General features: G+C 31.1%; 1 protein-coding gene across 1 annotated transcript; it reads right to left on the reverse strand.

The window, feature by feature from the left end:
* Positions 1-2,657: 2,657 nt before the first annotated feature.
* On the reverse strand, positions 2,658-6,093 carry LOC111878569 (1-aminocyclopropane-1-carboxylate synthase). The gene is made up of 4 exons (XM_023875088.3): positions 5,808-6,093; positions 5,552-5,683; positions 5,274-5,434; positions 2,658-3,991 (listed from the first exon to the last, which is right to left on the reverse strand). Exons 1-4 carry the CDS (start codon positions 5,973-5,975, stop codon positions 2,965-2,967), a joined length of 1,488 nt encoding a protein of 495 aa, XP_023730856.1. The 5' UTR covers positions 5,976-6,093; the 3' UTR covers positions 2,658-2,964.
* Positions 6,094-19,960: the final 13,867 nt, after the last annotated feature.

The raw sequence follows: 19,960 nt of genomic DNA on the forward strand, positions 1-19,960 counted from the left end.
TGCTTTGCACTGAGAGATTAAAGGAGATGTAAATCACTAGAGTAAATGAATGTATGTTCTGTTTATGCTTATGTGTCTGTATCGGAACATGACATCCCGAGGTTTTATTATTTAATGAAAATACATTCTCTTTGAGAAATGTTTTGATAAGTTTTTATCATATCTTGTTTTGTGAACAAATTCCGCAACCGTTTTCTTTAAACAATTACTCTGATTTTAAAATAAAGCATAAACAAACTGGTATTTTCTGGCCATGAAATTTGGGGATGTCACATTTTGATTGTGAGCCATTACATGCATCATATTTTTGGTGCTTGCTTTCTAAATACATAAAGGAAATGATCAAAGATTTATTTTCTATAATAAAACTAAAGGTATGTAAACCCTAATTCATGAATTTTGAATTTCATAGAGATCCTTTAGGTTTCTTGAAGTTAATAGTATGTTGCTATCAATGAGAGAAAACATAGATTATTTATAGGTTGCATGTGAACTTAAGTGTTAAGATTTTATGTTTTACATGTTTTTGATAACCTATAAAATCCATCAAATAGGACGTTGAACTTTTTTGTTCGGTTTCATTGGTACAAAATGACGTCGTCACTTTATTCAACTTGATATGTATCCCAAGTAAACAATCTGTCAACCCTAAAAAACTAGTATTGACATTTTGACTGTGTCGATTAAAAGTGTTAAAATCCTAAATTCAAATCAACTATCGTCGATTGAAATGTGCAATCGTTAATTGAAATCAACTATCTTCAATTGAAGATCTGCAATCATCAATTGAAATTAGCTATCATAAATTGTAATCGGAGTATAGTCAATGACGTAGATTCACGTATTGGTTTGGTGTAATTAGAACTTAGTATCATCATATCAGAAATCAGAGCAATTGAATAAGATAAGTAGAAGATGATGAAGTAATTAGAACTATTGGTCAATCAAGCGATCATATCACCATCTAAATCAACAGAACCGATGATGTTAGAAGTATATGACATCACGATTCATAAAGAGACGCGACGATTAGAATCGTGAATTAAGAACATGAGGTAAATTGCTTTAGTGGCTGGATGGCTAAGAAGGACCGTCACATGAAGGTCAGGATTGTGGCTGGAGAATCCCTTGTGTTTTCTTAGCAACAAACAACCGTCACACCCTTTACTTCCACTCTTCTTTGCTCGGAATTTGGCTTAATGTTTGAAGGTAGTTGTTGATTTTGTTTATACATATGGTGAGTTCGAAGGTGGTTATTGGTGGTGATGTTCTCGGTATTTCTCGGTGGTATAAAGCTCGATGGTGTAAGGAAGAAATGCAATTAGTGTTTATAATTGTGAATACTGTGACAGTGATCGGCTAAGGAAAATAGGTTCACAGCAGGGGGATGCTCACGGTTGTTTGTAGGTGCAAAAAAAAGGTGGTTGATATGGTATAAGGGTGTGTGACAATGGATGATGAAGACGGTGGTTGAAGGTAGATGGCAGGTGGTATAAGGGTGGTGATGATGGTAACTGATTTTCAATGGGATAGCAAGGCCACACCCTCGATGCATTTTGACTTTGGTTTCCGTCATTCAACCCGTTGTTAGTTAGGAGGCGATGAGAATTCTAGCGATGGCGAAATTCAAACATCATGATCAGTACCTTACATGATCAGAAATAAGAATAAAGAAGGGAAATTTTCAACAACCATGGCTCGGATGCTTAGGGATTTCTTGTTATAGATTTACAATTAAAGGGAGCTTCAATTCATGGCTAGTAAGCGGTAAAACCGGGTAAAAAACACATTGCTTGTATAATTAACAGGTCAAATATAAGTTTAATGACCAAGACAACTAAAAAAAATACATAAATAGTCTTTTAAACCAAAAATTCAATAGTTGGTTGGGTTAAAGTGACATTAAACCAAAAAATAAATATTTGCTTAACATTTTAATTTCTACTATTGTAATTACTTAATACATGAAACATTGTTTTTGTTTAAAGATAACAATATAATTTTTTATATAATGTTACTGTTAACTATTGTTGTTGTAAGTGATTTTTGAGTCTATTTATTTGAAAATTCTTAATGATTATAAAAACAGTTTTAAAGATTTTTCTAACTAATTTAAGATTATAATTTTGGTTTTGCATTTAATACTATAGTTGATAACTTTCAACTATTTACAATATAACATTTGGATTTTCTTTTTGAGTTCAATTAAAATTTCGATTTAAGTCAACCCTTTAATATTATATTTCAATTAACAATTTAAGCATTTTATGTAGATTATTAAAAAAATTATGATTGTAAATGATAATGGTTTCATACAACATATCCAAATTAATAAGTTAAGTATAACATATTAAAAGATAAAGACATAATTTTATAAATAAAAGTAAGAAAATGTTATTTTTATGTTGACGATTAGTTAATTTAGGATTACAATTTAGGTTTTGTATTTATTTAATATTATTAATCAATTTATAATCATTATTTAAAAAACTAAATATCATGAAAAGTTTCAAATGCTTGTATATTTTATTGCATAGTATAAATATAGATATAGTAAAAATATAGATATATATAAACAGACCATATATAGTATAGTATAGATACATAAACAAATAGATGTGTAAAAGAGTCTTTTTGCAACCACTAACACTTCAAAGTATCTGACAACCAAAAAAAATATATTCAAACAAATAAACGTTAAAACATTTTCATATAAAAAAAACAGATCAACTACATGATCGTTAAGTTAAATATGATCAACATAACCAAATGTTGAAAAAAGTTCATCAATTGTTATATACAATGGATGAACAAACCTCATATGCATACTTCTATCACACACAACTTCACAACTTCATAGTTACAATAATTAGAATAAGTCATAGTGAAAACTCAATATACGGGCCAGTGGCATACATTAACACTTCATAGGAGTCATTAATTAATAGTGGTGAAGTGCTTAAATTAAGTCTTAGCTTGAACCATCGGCGATTGAGGGAATGGTGAATGAGGGGACATAGGCGACATCAAAGTTTTTTCATCATATAATATTCGTGAGGAGAAACTAAGACGAAGATTCTTCTGCCATACTTTATTTTTCTTGTTCTTCATTGCCATCGCCTCATTCTCTTTCCCCTTTCTAACAAAAGCATGGATTCTGTCAAGTGCAATCTCAACCGTTAGACCATCCATATTTGCAAAGCAAACCCTAAACCATCCTGCTTCCTCGCAATGGAAAGAAGAACCAGGGGAAACGTTGAGTTTAACATCATTGATAATTAGTCTCCATAACACCATTTCCTCATCAAACGTTGGCTCCTTCATAAGCCTACGTAAATCCATCCAGACAAAAAGGCCAGCGTTACTGGGTAAGCAAGTAATCCCATCTTTTTCAAGCCCTTGAGTGAAAACTTTATGTCGCTTAGCTAATCTCCTTGAATTTTCTGTAAGAAAATCCTCAACAAATTCTTCGTCAGAAAGAAGTGAAGCTAGAAAATGTTGAGTCTGTGTAGAGATCAATCCAAAACTCGACATTTTTCTTGCAGAACTCACAACTCCATCATTATATGAATATAGAATGCCAACACGAAACCCTGGGAGTCCCATGTCTTTTGACAAGCTATAAATAATGTGAACTAACTCTGGATTTATCAAGACAGTTGGATCGTGTTCCATTTCTTGTAAGACCTCTGAAATAGAGATGAAATCAGGTGTGTTAAAGACAGTGGCTGCATAAATTTCATCACAGATAAGATGGATTTTCTTTTCGTTGATGAATCTCAATAGGGTTTTGAGGGTTTCTTTATCCATGGTTGTGCCAAGAGGATTTGAAGGATTTGCGATGATCAAGCCTTTGACTTTGATGTTGGCTTCAATTGCATTTTCATAAGCGGATTCAAGTGCTTCTTGGGTGATCTGGAAATCATTTGAACTCTTGCATATTATTGGAACTATTTGCGCACCAGTTCTCCATCTTAGGTCTCGATCAAATCTGAAAGAAAAAAAAAAGAACCAAATAATTGGTTCAATCAATAATTAATTTATAATCATGACAACTAAATATGAAATCTGTCATTTCAAAGTTAAGAACTAATAATAATTATTATAGAACTGACGTGACATTTGTAAATGAATACGACGCAAAAGAGAACATTATTTACTTCTTTTGCCCAATAAAGAAAAGCAAAGCCGTATGTAAGCGATATTTTCTTTCATTACTTCAATGACTTGGTGACTACGCTCAAGTTATGATAAAATATCATAAAACATATAAAGCTAAATGACAAACAGTAAAGGCTACCAAATCACGGTGTGACAGTCTAAAAGTCAAAATTGTTATCCATATATTCTATAATAATACGAGTGCCTTAAACTATTAAAGTCAAAGGATTGACTAATTTGAATATATAGGTTCTTTTAGGATTTCTTTGTTCCCTATGTTTCATTTTGGAGCCTTGACATATTTTTATTTTTCTTAATAATCTATCATTTGACTATTTGGTCAAAATTAATGGTTTAGTCATTCTTTTTTTTTTTTAAAAGAAAATTAATTCCTAAAGTTGATTTTGACCAAGTCAAATGGACAAGTGGCGTTGACTAGTTGGTCTAATCTAAAATGGTAAAATGGTAAACCAAATTGACAATCCCTCTTAATAAGATTTGTTTTAAGTAGCAAAGTTTTATCCAAATTTGTGCACATGACATGGACTGTTGTTATTATGCGTATATATCTAACCTTTCGTTTTCAGATATACATGATAGCTCGATGTGTAAGTACGTATCTTATTAAAAGAAGGTTGTCTATTCAGTATATATACAAAACTCACAAAAATCAATCCTACATATATCGTAACAAACTATACATGGAGTTTTATTAAACTCTACAAAAATGCTAACAACGACAAATCTTTTATTTAAAACGTTTTTTTTTTCTTTGATATGTTGTTTAGGAAGCTTTATGATATTATCTTCTTAGCATAATGTAATAATGGGTATCAATATATATATATATATATATATATATATATATATATATATATATATATATATATATATATATATATATATATATATATATATATATATATATGTATTATACTATTATTCGGCATTACAATTTTATCATATAAGTCCACATTTTAGGGGAAAAAAAGTACAAATTAACACCTCAGTAGAATATATATATATATATATATATATATATATATATATATATATATATATATATATATATATATATATATATATATATATATATATATATATATACTTACGCTGGATAATATGGAGTTGGAACAAGAAATCCATCACCGGGATCTGCCAAACAGAACATTAAAGCTTCACTTGCTCCTGTCGCTCCACCACCCATCACAATGCGATCAGGATCAAACTTAACCCTATTTCCTCTTACTCTTCCCATAAAATCCGCTATTGACTGGAAAACAAACAAGTTTTATAAATTTTTGAAGCACCTTCATATATTACATTATAAGTATATAATGCAATAAAAAATTTCGAATGTAGTAAACTATATGTATTTCATAATGATTACCTTCCGAAAGTCGTATAAGCCATGATAGTCTTGAAAATTAGCAATATCTTTAAAACTGTCAGCACCATCTTTGGTACAAATTGATGCTTTCGGGTTCTTTGCAATCCATTTCTGAATTAAATCAGGAGAAAGCTGCAAGAATAATGGAATTAGTTTTTAGCTTCAAACGGAGTTCTCTTTTAAGTCGTTCGAAAAAAAAGAAGATATAGTATATACTTTTGTCATGCATTCAAAAAAAATTATAAAGAAAACAAACCTGGTTTTCTGCTAAACCCATTTGTATGACACCATTAGGGTTTTCAGTAGGATGAAACGGATCTAGATCGTAAGCTTTCCATCCATCAAAATAAGGTGAATTCTCACCATGTTGATCATTTGTTGCAATCTTTGACAGAAGGGTTTGGTTTCTGCTCGAGAAAACCATAGCTAGTGTGTGTCTTTCTGTGTGTGAAATGAAGAAGATATGGAATGCTTTTCAAGGAAAATTTTCAAGAAACTATGCGTGGTTTCACACAAGATGATGGAGAAATTACAAGAGATAGATCCAGTATATATAGGCCTAGGGCTGCAGCATTCATAGAGTTGGCTGTGTGACTTAACGTAGTTACGTGTATTTTAGTGTAGAAAATAGAATTTAGAGAAAGAAAAGTTTCAACTTTTCAAATTGAGTCCATCGTAATTGCGTGCGTGAGCGAATAACATATAACCCAAAAATGGCAATTAAAATCAATACATAATCATGCTTTTTGAATTAATAATGTAGTCATCTATATAAAACGTTAACTATTATTATTATTATTATATTATATTATATAGACAATCGCTTTAACTTTTATCGACAACGCTTGTATTTTACATTTTCATATTGACTATGTATTTAATCAAATACTAAACTTATTAAAAAATAAAATTGTTTGCCTACAAAACGTATTTTTAATAATTTAATTAAGAGTGCAACATCTTTCTCAAATTATCAGTATGATCAAAATTGTTGCAATTTCTTTGTAATATTCTTTTGGAAATAGTTTTTTTTAATTACTCTAAAATTTAAAAGTAGAGAATTTTATGCTAAATAATGAATGAATTTCCATAATTATAAGTGAAATGTATTTCTTAATAGTGGGAACATAATATAGAAAGTATGGATGATGCTTTGTGGGGTTGTAATTCATGACTTAGAATTGTCGGAATTAATGTACAAGTGGGCAGCTGGGTCTAGTCTTAGATTCGTTGCTGGTTAGCTCTCTTTCCCCGTTTCTTTCCGCCCCCAGATGGCCAGACACAAGTCAAACACCACATCCGACATCCGTCAAAACCTATAATATTTTATAATTTTAACAATTCAATTCAATATAAATTTTATATTTATTTTTTCATATATGTATTTATATTTTAATATTTTATTTTATTATACTTTTCTCATTTTGTATATTAGGATACTCATAGAAGGTACCAATTAAATATTTAAGTGGCACCGATGTCCAATGGTTCAATTTGTTATACAATTGATATACCAGTTTTCTATAGTGTTTTAGGTTTTCATTAATTTCTGAACCTGACACATGAATCTGGTATGAAATGTTACATTTAAACTAGAGTGTTATTATATGTACTTTTTATTTATATAAATAGTGTTCACATACAAATAGGGGTACATATAGAATTTCTTTTGATATATATATATATATATATATATATATATATATATATATATATATATATATATATATATATATATATATATATATATATATATATATATATATATATATATAGTCTTGCAATGAAACATGTTTGTATACTTGTACATTTTTTCTAATTTTTATTTATTATATATGAAAAAAATGTAAAATTTTGTTTCATCTACATAGCAATTTATATATATTAACCTATTTGTTGGTTACTTTGTAAAATAAAGTACAAATGAGATGAAATGAATAGCTCAGCATAGAGCAATGGTACTTTATTATATACATTTATATCATATACCAAGGTTAGTTGTATGCTCTTTTTCAAAGAAATAGAAATAAATAAATTAAAGAAAAAACTCATTTCCTAGGAAAATATGATATATCTCGGTAACAAACTCGAGTGAATAATATATGCTCTTTTTTCTCCGTCGCCTTTGTTTTTTTTTTTTTTTTTTTTTTTTTTTAAAGAAAAGAAAACTGGAAGGTTCAAATATGTTTTCCAATGTATAAAGAGAATTAATGGTATCAAATATTAAACAAAAGAATGAATCAACATTAACCAAAAAGAAGCAAATATTCTCATTATCTTCTTTCTACTTTTCCATTACATCACATGCATGCATACAAAGATTTTTGTTAAAAGTCTAAAGGTGAACACTGGCAACTAAAATTGAAATGGATGATTTAGTGAGTTAATTCTAACATAGTTTGGTTATTGCATATTAAAATGTGAAAAATCTATTGATAAAGGTAGAAATGTAAAGAAGTTAATAGTTGGTGTTGATAAAACGAAATGCGATCTGTTAGCTGAAAAACTAGTTGATAGTTGAAAAATAAACTGATAAAAAATAATGTTTGGTAAACTAGCTGAAAAGTTAACTGAAATATATAAAATTACATAAAATGACATTTAAGAGTATTTGTTTCTATAATTAAATAAGGGGTAAATTTTGAAATTTTTTAAAAACCTAGCTTATAAGCTGTTTTTTTGTCTTGTAAAACACGACAACTTAAAAAAGTTCGAAAAATAAGCTAGCTTATCAGCTATTTGTGGCACGCAAAACATAGCCTTAGACTAGTTTTTTCGAAAAATAAGCTAGCTTATCATATAGTAAAAACACATTCTTTTAAATGTTATTTTATATCATTTCACATTGTTCAGCTAGTTTTATCAAACGTCATTTTTTACCAGCTAACTTTTCAGCTATCAACTAGCTTTTGATTTAAAAACTAGTTTTTCAGCTATCAACTAGTTTTTCAACTACTACGCCAAACATAGCCTAAATACTTGAAATAGAAGCAACAGGGACCGAACTTGAAGTTCTCGAAGTATATGAACAAGAGAGACGGTGATTCTCTCTTGTTAATCCAAAAACAACAACATACTTATATTCTTTAATCAAAACAAAAACATGCTTTTATTTTAGAATAAAAACAATAATTATTTTAAACCAACATAAAAACATATTTTTTTAACCTAAAACAATGACATATCTATATTTTAAACAATGCCAAAATGTAAATTTATTTTTAACCCGAAAACAACATTGTCACAAAAACGCTTCATGAAGTTGACGGTCGAAGTTTTACTTAGGGGCTGTTTGTTTACCTCTTAATTGTAAAATTAAGAGGCAATGTCTTAATAATTCAAATTAAGATTGTTTGTTTGACTCTTAATTTTTACCACTTAAAACTCTAAATACCTCTTAATTTTTCAGATATTAAACATCATCTGAATTTATACAAAAAAGACGCGTTCCCAATATACCCTAACATCGACCCTTCACCAAAACACGCCTCCTCTTCTCCTCCCCCTATGTGCGATTATTCTTCCCTTCACCCCCTGATTCGCCCGCGAAGCTGCTTCCCGACTACACCTCGACGCAACCTTCGCCTGCAGCAGCTCCGCCTCCAGCTCTGATGATTGCAGGTTTGCTTATCGTTCTTCCTTTATAAACAATTCCTTTGATTTTAATCAGATCTCTAACTTCCGATATCGATTGATTGATTATGCAAGTTTCTTATTGATTGATATGGGGTGATAATCTATTGGTTAAAATTACAGATTCTGATAATCGACTATCAGAATCCAAATTAAATAAACTTGTTTCTCTTTGGCAGGTACATGAAAACCAATTCTTAGAAATATATGGTTTTTTTTTTTTGCCCTAGAACTCGATTACCAGTCCTCTGTTTTGATTTTATCAGTATTTCATGCCTGATTGTTTTGATTTTCTTTGTATTTCATGCCCGATCCTATATTGGGTCGTCATAGGATACATGTATTTGTTTCAAGATTTGTGTCTCAAATTGTTTATATTACATAGAAGATGATAAAATTTGATAAAATCTGTAATTACTAGTATCAAGGTTCAAGAAAATATGACTATTGTTTGAAATCTTAAGATAAGATGATAAAATAGCCAATTGTTTGGTGAATCTGAAATATACAACAAAGATACATACGTTTGGTGAATGAAACTGTATTATTTGATCTGTAAACTTTAAAAAATCAAGTTTGAAAAATATGTTGTTCTTTAAAGGATGTTTATACAGTGGGATACAATTGGTGAAGAAGAGTTCAAGACAATCACCAGTAGCTAACAACATATCATTGATTTGGAACACAAAGAATGAATAGGGTTGTATACATGTAATGTGATCCATATAAGCACATAGTTCAAGTTGTTTTCATAGCTATTGTAAGATTGTTTTTGTAAGGGTTAAATACATGAACTAGCAATGTACTTTTATTGATTTATTTATTATAACATCATACTTTCAACTCTTTATAATAGAGCATTGTTTGATTTGATTTTTGTCAAATATTTATGTTTGATTTGATTTTTATTTAATTTGGATTTTGTATTGTGTTTATATATATATATATATATATATATATATATATATATATATATATATATATATATATATATATATATATTTATAATTATGTAAGAAGTTGGTTTGGTTATTTTATAAACCTAAACTTTGAATTCAACAAAAAAAATTACACTGAAGGGTAAAATGGTCATTTTATAATGCAGCACAGAAATTCAGAGATTCCAACTAAACAACATGTTAAAAATTCAGATCTTAAAGTTTCGGACCCTCTTAGAAATTCAGACCTCTTAAAAATTCAGATCTTAAAAATTCAGATCCTGCCAAACAGCCCCTTAGTACATATGAGACGTTAAAGATAAAAGAAGAGTAGATTAAATTTGTTTAAAAAAACAAAAATCAAAAACAACTTTTATTTAAAAATAAAAAACTTATATTTAAAAATAACAAACGAATGAACTATTATTTTTAATCTAAAATAACAACATACATGTATATCTAAAAAAATGTCGTAGATTTATTTTTACACAAAACAACTTCATATTTTTAGATCAAATACAATATATATATATATATATATATATATATATATATATATATATATATATATATATATATATATATATATATATATATATATATATATATATATATAGGGTTAGGTTATTTTGTTTTCACTATCTATTGTGTACATGTATGACTAATTCTGGACCAATCATTTTAATTATTTTAAGAAAGTAATTAATGCATATTACATGTTGAAGATATAATAGGTATTAATTACATCTTCAGCATTTAATAAATATTAATTATTTTCTTAAAATAACTAAAATGATTGGTCCAGAATCAATCATACGGTCACACAATAGATAGTGAAAACATTTGAACCTAACTCTCTCTCTCTCTCTCTATATATATATATATATATATATATATATATATATATATATATATATATATATATATATATATATATATATAGAGAGAGAGAGAGAGAGAGAGAGAGAGATATGAAAGTTTATTTTAGATTGCAAAACCGGTTAAGAATGTGAGAATGAATATGAGGCACACATTTATAAAGTGCTCTGGTGTACCGGTATGACGTACCAATGCCACCATTTCCCCTCTTCTCCGCCACCACAACTACAATCGTCACCTCCCCAACCACCAACTGCCACCACCACCTCCACTTCCAGCAAGCCACATTTGCCACCACCATTGTCACCTCTTCAACCGCCACCTCACCCCGACCATGTAACGTCCTAAAAATTACAAATAGTTTTCCATTTAAAAAAAGATTAACCGATTAAATCTGTTAAACTAATGAAAATAAGTGACATTCATTTGTTTGAAACTAGAATGTTATCAGAGTCGAATTACAAAGAGTGTGGAAATCATTATCTATGATGCGTGTGTACAGACCTGTCGAGCTCTTCTCACGAAAAACTTGCAAAATATTTTATCCATAGCTATAAGCATAAAGCTTAGGGGTTGTTTGATTTCAATCTGACTAAGTCCAGTCAAAGTTTTTTCTCTGATTCGGCCAGCTCAATTTGTTTGATTTGCACATTTAAAGGTCTGAACCGATCATTTTTCTTCTAACCAAGTTAGTGAAAAAAGTTAGTTGACTGAGAACCTTCACATTTTTATCCTTTACATCAATCTCCTCCACTCTTTGAACAAGCGATATTTCATCCAAATCCTCATCATCTCAGCGACGACAAGTGATATCTCAGCGTCGATCTCCTCGTCGTCGTCCCTTCCGTCCTCCATCCTCCACCCTCGTCACCATCGATGTCCTCTAAATCGATGGTAAGCTTCTAATTTCTCATCTCTAAAATTGATTCCATATTCTTCATCAATTTTATCCTCTTCACACTTGTATCGGGTCCAAATTCTTCACGCCTCCATCCACTCTGGTCGATGTTGTACAATCTCTATCACCTCTTCTGCTTCCACCAATTTCTCCTGCAAACCCTCATCATTAATTTCCCCCATCGATCCTAGACATCTCATGATAAAATCCTCTTTTAGTTTGATATTTTTTTTACAATATGTAGGATATTGATTACAATTGTGGTGAAATTCCTGATAAATTTTAATTCTATGAACTTGCCTTCATTCATTTGTACATGAAAAGTGTTAATTGATATGTAGTATTAAAAATTGATATTGTAACTATTTTTTTATGTGCTTTGGATAATCAAAAGATTTGGTGAAGGCCAAATTTAATTATTCAGGCGATATCAAAAGGATTTACAGTTGAAATTGATTTCATTTAGCTTAAAATTAAGAATCATATTGTTTTCCCTTTACACAGCAGACTTCATAGTTCGTTTAGCATCACTGGTTCTAAACATTTGCTTTCAGCAACTTATATTTGATTTGTACTTTTATTTTTTTTGTTTGAACCAAAAAAATGATTATTTTGTTTGGTTTTTATTTTAATTTTAGACCAAAGCTTAACCACTTATCTAAAGGGTTGTTTGATTTCAAGATGGTGATAAGGTTAAAGTCGGGTGAAGACGAAGATGATGTTGTGATAGTGGCGTAGATGGTGGTGGGAATGGAGAAGGGTGGTTGTAGAGGTGCTTATCAACGAGTGTGAGGTTATATTTTTATAACAAATATTAGTATGTTTTTTAATCTTTTAGCAACTTCATGCATCACTGTATATAGTAGTAGGGTAACAAATATTAGTATCGGCTAGCCCTCTCATTTGAATCCTTAAGGCTGATTTCTTGAGCTATGGGATCTTTATATATTGTGGCTATTAGGGTTACACCATGTAACTCATGACTTTCCATATTCCTCATGATCCATGGGTTTTAACCTCCATGGAGTATCCATGGGTTACCCTATGGGTTTAGCCCAACATGAAGAACTATGGATCATAAGCCCAAATATATAAGAATGAATGATTTACATAATCAATCCCCATATATTTATTTAGTCTCTTTTGATAAGAGAATTAATTCCAAATTAATTATTGATCAATACTAATTAAATAATATGATTTCATATTAATATATTAGAACTTATAATATATTAATAAATCATAAATATCCTTTTCTCACAAAAGTCTATCCAAATTGTTCCGATACCATGCAACCCAAATGGACCATGCCGAATCGGGTAAAGTACATACCAATTATAGTTATGGACTTAGACACTGATTTAACAAGTCTCCCACTTGGATAAGTATAATAACTATTATTGCAAGTATGACTCTGCAACCTGACTAGCAATCGTAGCTCTTAAAAGCCGATGTCGAACTCTGAACAAATCAATGACGCATCCATTAGATAAGGGGTCATATATTCCTCCATTATTGATATCATATTGACTGAGACATGGATTATAATCATTCTCTGTGTCCATATTTTGTTTCCTGATTTCTGATTTAGGACGACTAACTAATTGAACAAATCAAATCAGTCCAAGCTTGGCCAAGCACTTAGGGGTGTCATTACTAAATTATCGAGGGGTCCAAAGATATTGTTTTTATCCCTCCAAGGGTAAAAGGAATGGATAAACTTCGACCCAAATGTTCACTTATACTTACTCATCAAATTACACACAACGATATGTTTTATAACAACCAAGTTACTGGTTGCGTTTACATATGTCAATGTGCAATTGACGCACAACTCCAGCTCACGCGTCTCTGTTTGAAGAATATAAGATATTATCGTCTTATGATCACTCGTGATAAAATCCATGAAGTGATTCAAATGAGCGTGGGTTTAATCCAATACTCGAATCTTATTTCAGGAGCACTCGTGAATGTTGCAGCAACTTTTGCTATGCCTAAACACTTTAGACATCTACAAGCCCAATTCATGACTATCTTGATTCATACCTACTTCCAAAGTATGATTGACTATGGAGATTTTGAATAACCTGGTTATCCGGGAAGTCAAAACATGCAAAGTGAAACACAAGAATAATCTAATTCAGTATGGTCTTAGAACTTATGAATATAAATAAAACACCTTTTATTTATCACCATATTGATTACACATTATTCATTGCATAATGTTTGGATTTATCAACTTAACACTTGAATTGAAACCAATAGTTGTGCTATGCTCCAAGCATGCACACTATGTTTTCTAAACAATAGTTATGCCATACTCCAAGTATGCACACTATGTTTGTCTATGATCCTTACTTTGTGAAATAGATCAATTAAACATTGTTCCAATGATGCTCATTTCACAAACCCAAATCCTTACCGTAAATGTAGGAATATCAAATTATTGTTATTTAATGTAATCTGTTAGATTCTAAATTTGCATTGATCCTCTTGTCATGACTATGCACAAAGTCACAAAGACTTGTCATCAGACATTACAGAGTATTCCAATGGATATCAATTCCATAGAAATGAAGTCTCAAATTCAAAGTACATTCCTGTGAACATCTTTCTTGCATTAAGTTTCCTAATCTTACACATATTGAATAACTTCCACCTATGGAGACATTTCCATATTCCCATTTTGACTATTACTTCTGAACAAGAGTTGCCTCTTTTCAAAATATGTCAATATGGTCCTTCCAAAAATTTACACCATCCTTCAAACTGTCCATGAGAAACTAATATATGGTAAACCTCAGATTGTCCTTGACAATCGCTTAATCATTTTAGTCATATCCAGTTCTAGACCTTTTCCCCTTTTAATGCCCTAGGCATTTGGAAAATTTAGAAAGGACAAATATTATAGCACATGCCACATGTAATCGATCCTATACCCGAAGCATATGGGACACGATTCATGATGTCTCACATAAGGACATGATCCTAGACCAGTCTTTTGCTACAATATTTTTTATTTGCCATGTTTTCATAATTCGACTATAAAGAGGGATGTCATAATCATAATCGAATTTTGAGAACGCAATATATATGTTGAACCATTCCAACATAAAAGTCATATATATATATATATATATATATATATATATATATATATATATATATATATATATATATATATATATATCCTTGACTAAAGACGATTAAAATCTCAATCTAAATCTTAATCTAAGCTTTTAGAATTGAAATGAAGTATAATTTCCTCTCCCTTAATTATAGCAAAACAACTTTTCAAATCTTGCAGAGTCACAACTAAAACTTTTGTTTTCTATAATTAACACTTAACATAATAATCATGCTCCCACTAATATGATAAGTATGCTCCCGCTAGCTTTGGCATGTATCCAGAAATCAGCTGGACTTCTAGAAATCAATACTTTATTGACTTTTTTACCAAAGTTCATATTTCTGATACGAGATGCTTTGATAAGACTTTATCAAAATCATACACCTTTCCTTAGATAGCTCACATGTGTGTCTAACAATTTTAGAACTATGAAAAGGGATGTCGTAATCATACTCTCAAATGTTTAGACCTTTGCCATTTCTCACAAGTCCATGTTAGTGTGTCAGTTAACCACACACGCTCCACTAATGACTTTGAGAATGAAAATATCACAATTGCTATCTACTTAAAATCTACTTAGTGAAAGCGTTTCCTCACCATCATTTTCATGAATCGGAGAGAAACCTTATGACACTTAGATTTTATGGTATATGCGTTCCTATCCATGTGAATTTGTCAAAACCATAATCACAAGACAAGGTTAGTGACAAATTCAAACTCATATGGACTAAACTTGTTTAATCTTAATTTCTTGCCACCTGGCAACACAAGGGCCTACCGTTGCATCCAGGTTGTTATGCAACCTATTGAGAACTCGCAGAACTCACATGCATAGTCAACTTTAACTGGAATAGACATAGAAACAAGAATTATGTTAGCACGATTGGTTATAAACCTCAAGTCGTGTGCTAGTGATAAACTACAGGTTTTATTCTTGATTAGTTCTTGAAACTCTTTTAGGATCTTTTAAGACTCCCACTGTCCTCTTGACATATAAGACTCTCTTTCCAAGAACCATTCCTTGACAAACACATATTCAAGAGATAATGTGGATTATTATGAAGACAAACACTTCACACAATTGGCCTTAGTTGGTCTTTAAGATATGTCACTCAAGTTATCTTTGAGTATGATTCTAAGAATTGTTTTGGAATGAAGTATGACTCATCTTCTGGATTTAACCGTTTCAACAATTCATGATTCCTCTTCTTAGCCATAGGAATGCACTAAGATGTCCTTAGAGGATCAATTGTAATGTGGTTTCTTAATCATTAAGATGGTCATAAAACATGATACTAAAGTACTCTCCCATCTTTTCAGATTTGAGAAACTTTTTATCTTTCTGCCTAATTTGATTCTTCTCATTCGTTCTGCCATACATTGAAACTTTTCCAATGTTTTAGAATTGTACTTAAATTTGTAAGTATAACCATATATACTAAACTTTAGTAAATCATGACGAATAGTCTTATCAATCTTTGTGGTTGACTTGACCAGTGCACAAGAATGTATACTCGATCCCTTAGTCCTTCACTTGACTCACATATACATGTGAACAAGGAATTAGTCTTAATTTTCCAAAGATGAAAGGTTCTCATTCATCATACAATACCAGTTGCATGATTCCAAGTTTCTATCCAACTGAAGCTTGGGTGATGAGAATCCTTTCTTATTTGGTAAATTATGATACTACCACGAAGGAATCAAATTCATTCTCCAACATTGCTATTAATGGAATCATATAAACAACAATTTTTCATAAATGCCATTGTAAGGAAACTTAAAATAAATAAAAACAAAAAATTTTCTTTTATTTTAAAACTTGCGGAAAAAACTTATCCTTACAAGGTATTTACAAATGAAAAACATGTTGTTATCTATTCCTAAGCAATTTATCATAACTCTTAAGTAGCAACTCAAATTCTGATCTTCGAACCATGCAATCGAAATTCATCTTCATGATCAGAGTCAGCTTACTCTTCTTTTGAGCTTCCTCTCTTTTCCTTTGATTCTACAAAACATAAAAATGTGACCTAGTCACATCATGTAATAAGAATCTCTAAATAGGAACTTAATAGAGTTAGATAGTGGACTTTACCCAAAGTAGAGTTAACCTTTTGACTTTACCATCCTTATGATCTTTTCAGGTAAATGGGGCAGCTTCACAACCAATGCCCCTTCTTTTGGCAAAAGAAACATATGGACTCTTTAGGAACGGTACATGGGACTATCTCAGACTTAGGCTTTCTCTTTACCTTTTGGTTAACCGGGTTGACTATGGCCGATCCCTTTCCATTGGGAAGAGAAAGCTTTTCTGGATTTCCAATGTTACCATTGTCAATGTCCATGGAAGTTTGGGAAGTCGATCTTCCAATAAAATTTGCTTTACCAGTACTCCAAATTATTGTTGATTCAGCATCATCAAGCAAATAGGTAAGATCATTAAGGGTCATGTCATGGTCTGTCATATAGTAATCCCAAAGGAACTCACTATGTGACTTAGGAAGTGATTGAAGAACCTAGTCAACAACCAACTTCCTCAAGACTTTGACACCCAACTCTCACAGCCAGTCTATACATATGACTTCATCTCCAAGATGTGAGCACACACAAACTTTGCTTGCCAATAGGGCTTAAGTGACCTTGAACATGTGGGTTAGGGAGAATAATTGGAGGAGGTGGAGGAAGAGCAGTATGATTGCCATGATCCAATCGCGGGACATCATCTTCATTAGGAAAGCTTGTTCCAAGAGATTTGGGAAGATCATAGTTGTCTGATCTAGACATCTACAATGGGAGAAATTCAAGTTAGTTGAGTTAAGTCCTTAATATAACACCCAATCTGAAATACAAAGGCTAGGACGCAACACAATATTTTATAACTTGGAAGAGGGATGTTATAATCCAAGCTATAAAATATTTGAAGGTAGCCGAGTGACGATTTACCAATTTCCACCGTGAAAAACGAAATAGGTATTAGGTTTTTATTGGATTGAAACTCCTAGATCTTTTGAGATTCATTGAACTTTTCAATGGCATGTTTAAATCTCAATTGTGCACTCTTAAGTTTGTGAGTGGGATGCCGAGGATCACAAACAAGGTGTGAATGACCATGAAAATTAACTTGGTACCCTTAATTTGATCACCTAATTGATGTGCCGGTTACCCACACACGCTCCACCGATCTATGATAAACATTAAGTCACCCTTTGCCACTCTTACTAGTCCATGTTAGTGTGCCGGTTACCTACACACGCTCCACCAACGACTTGGTAAGGTACAAAGTGTAATTTCATGGGTTAACACCAATTTCACATTTTCCTAATGTAACTAAGATTGGGAATTTATAAAAGGTTTAGTTACTTTATATTTATCATTATACTTTTAATGAGAATTATAGTCCTTGTCCTACCCGTTCAGCTAACGACCCTCCACCAGTCAAGGAAGTGGTAGGTGAGAGTGGACACCCATTAAGCTGTAATTTTATAGGCAACAACCTTATACCCCTTATAGACCGGCTTCGTGAATGAGGCCTACTAACGGTAAGACTGACTTACTCTTATACATATATATATATATATATATATATATATATATATATATATATATATATATATATATATATATATATATTAAACCTATAATATTATAATAGTATAAGGGTTGGATTTTAAACTATTTAAAATTCTAGGGTTCGAAACTAAAGTATACATGGGGGGTAGCTTTACAAATTCCAAAACTTGAGGGCAAGTTTTGAACAATTCAAAAAAAAAAACATTTGAAATCCATAGCATATGAGTTTAATATGGCTTTTAATGACAAGACTCATGAAAATTCATAACTTGAGGACAAGTTATGGATGTCATAAAACAATTTATGGAAAAAGACTCTTCAAGTTTATATAACCTATGGCTTTAAAACCTCTTTTAAATAAAAAATTTTGGTTTTCCATAACTTGAGGACAAGTTATGGAATCCATTAAAGACCATTTAGATCATCTAATAAATAAACAAACATGTTAAGAAAAACTATGATCTAGAATAAACTCATATAAACAAGACAATTCAAATCAAACAATTTTCTTGTACTTAGCCTAACCATTAAACTAATACAAAACATAAATCTATTGACAATTATCTTTTGAATTGGATTAGAATGATCATTACCACATGAAAAACAGGTTTATAAGTTCAAAAACAACTTAGGGTAATGATTCTAGTCCCATTCCAGCCTTAAAAGTCGAAAATCTGCACTCTGGGCCTCCTACTCGTCGAGTGTATGAACCTACTCGACGAGTAGGATGATTTTGTTCATGGACTCGACGAGTCCCCCTGTGGATTCGGCGAGTCCAGATTTGGCGAGTCCATAGTCCAGACAGCCAGAAAATCGATTTTTTCAGCAATTTGCATCAAGTATAAGTGAAAACAAGTCTTGGCTTTGATACCACTATTGAGTTTTGAGAAATCTAACACTCCTATGGTGTACATGCAACCCTATAAACCTTGGATCTATGTTTTCTCTATTATACATGCAAATATTCAATATTCCAAGGTTTCATCCTAACTAGTATAATATAAAGTATATATAATACAAGAATCTAGCAGAATGACATACCTCTTTGTTGTATCTTGATTCCATGGAGCTTAAGAGCTTAGTGCCCCAAGTGTGACACCTCAAATGGCTCACACAACACCACCAACAACTTGGAATAACTTGAGAGAAAAGTTCTTATGCTCAAAATCGGCTAGCCCTCTCATTTGAATCCTTAGGTCCGATTTCTTGAGCTATGGGGTCTTTATATATTGTGGCTATTAGGGTTACACCATGTAACTCGTGACTTTCCATATTCCTCATGATCCATGGGTTTTAACCTCCATGGAGTATCCATGGTTTACCCCATGGGTTTAGCCCAACATGAAGAACTATGGATC

The sequence above is a fragment of the Lactuca sativa genome, chromosome 4 (genome assembly GCF_002870075.4).
Source record: "Lactuca sativa cultivar Salinas chromosome 4, Lsat_Salinas_v11, whole genome shotgun sequence".
NCBI classification, from domain to species: domain Eukaryota; kingdom Viridiplantae; phylum Streptophyta; class Magnoliopsida; order Asterales; family Asteraceae; genus Lactuca; species Lactuca sativa.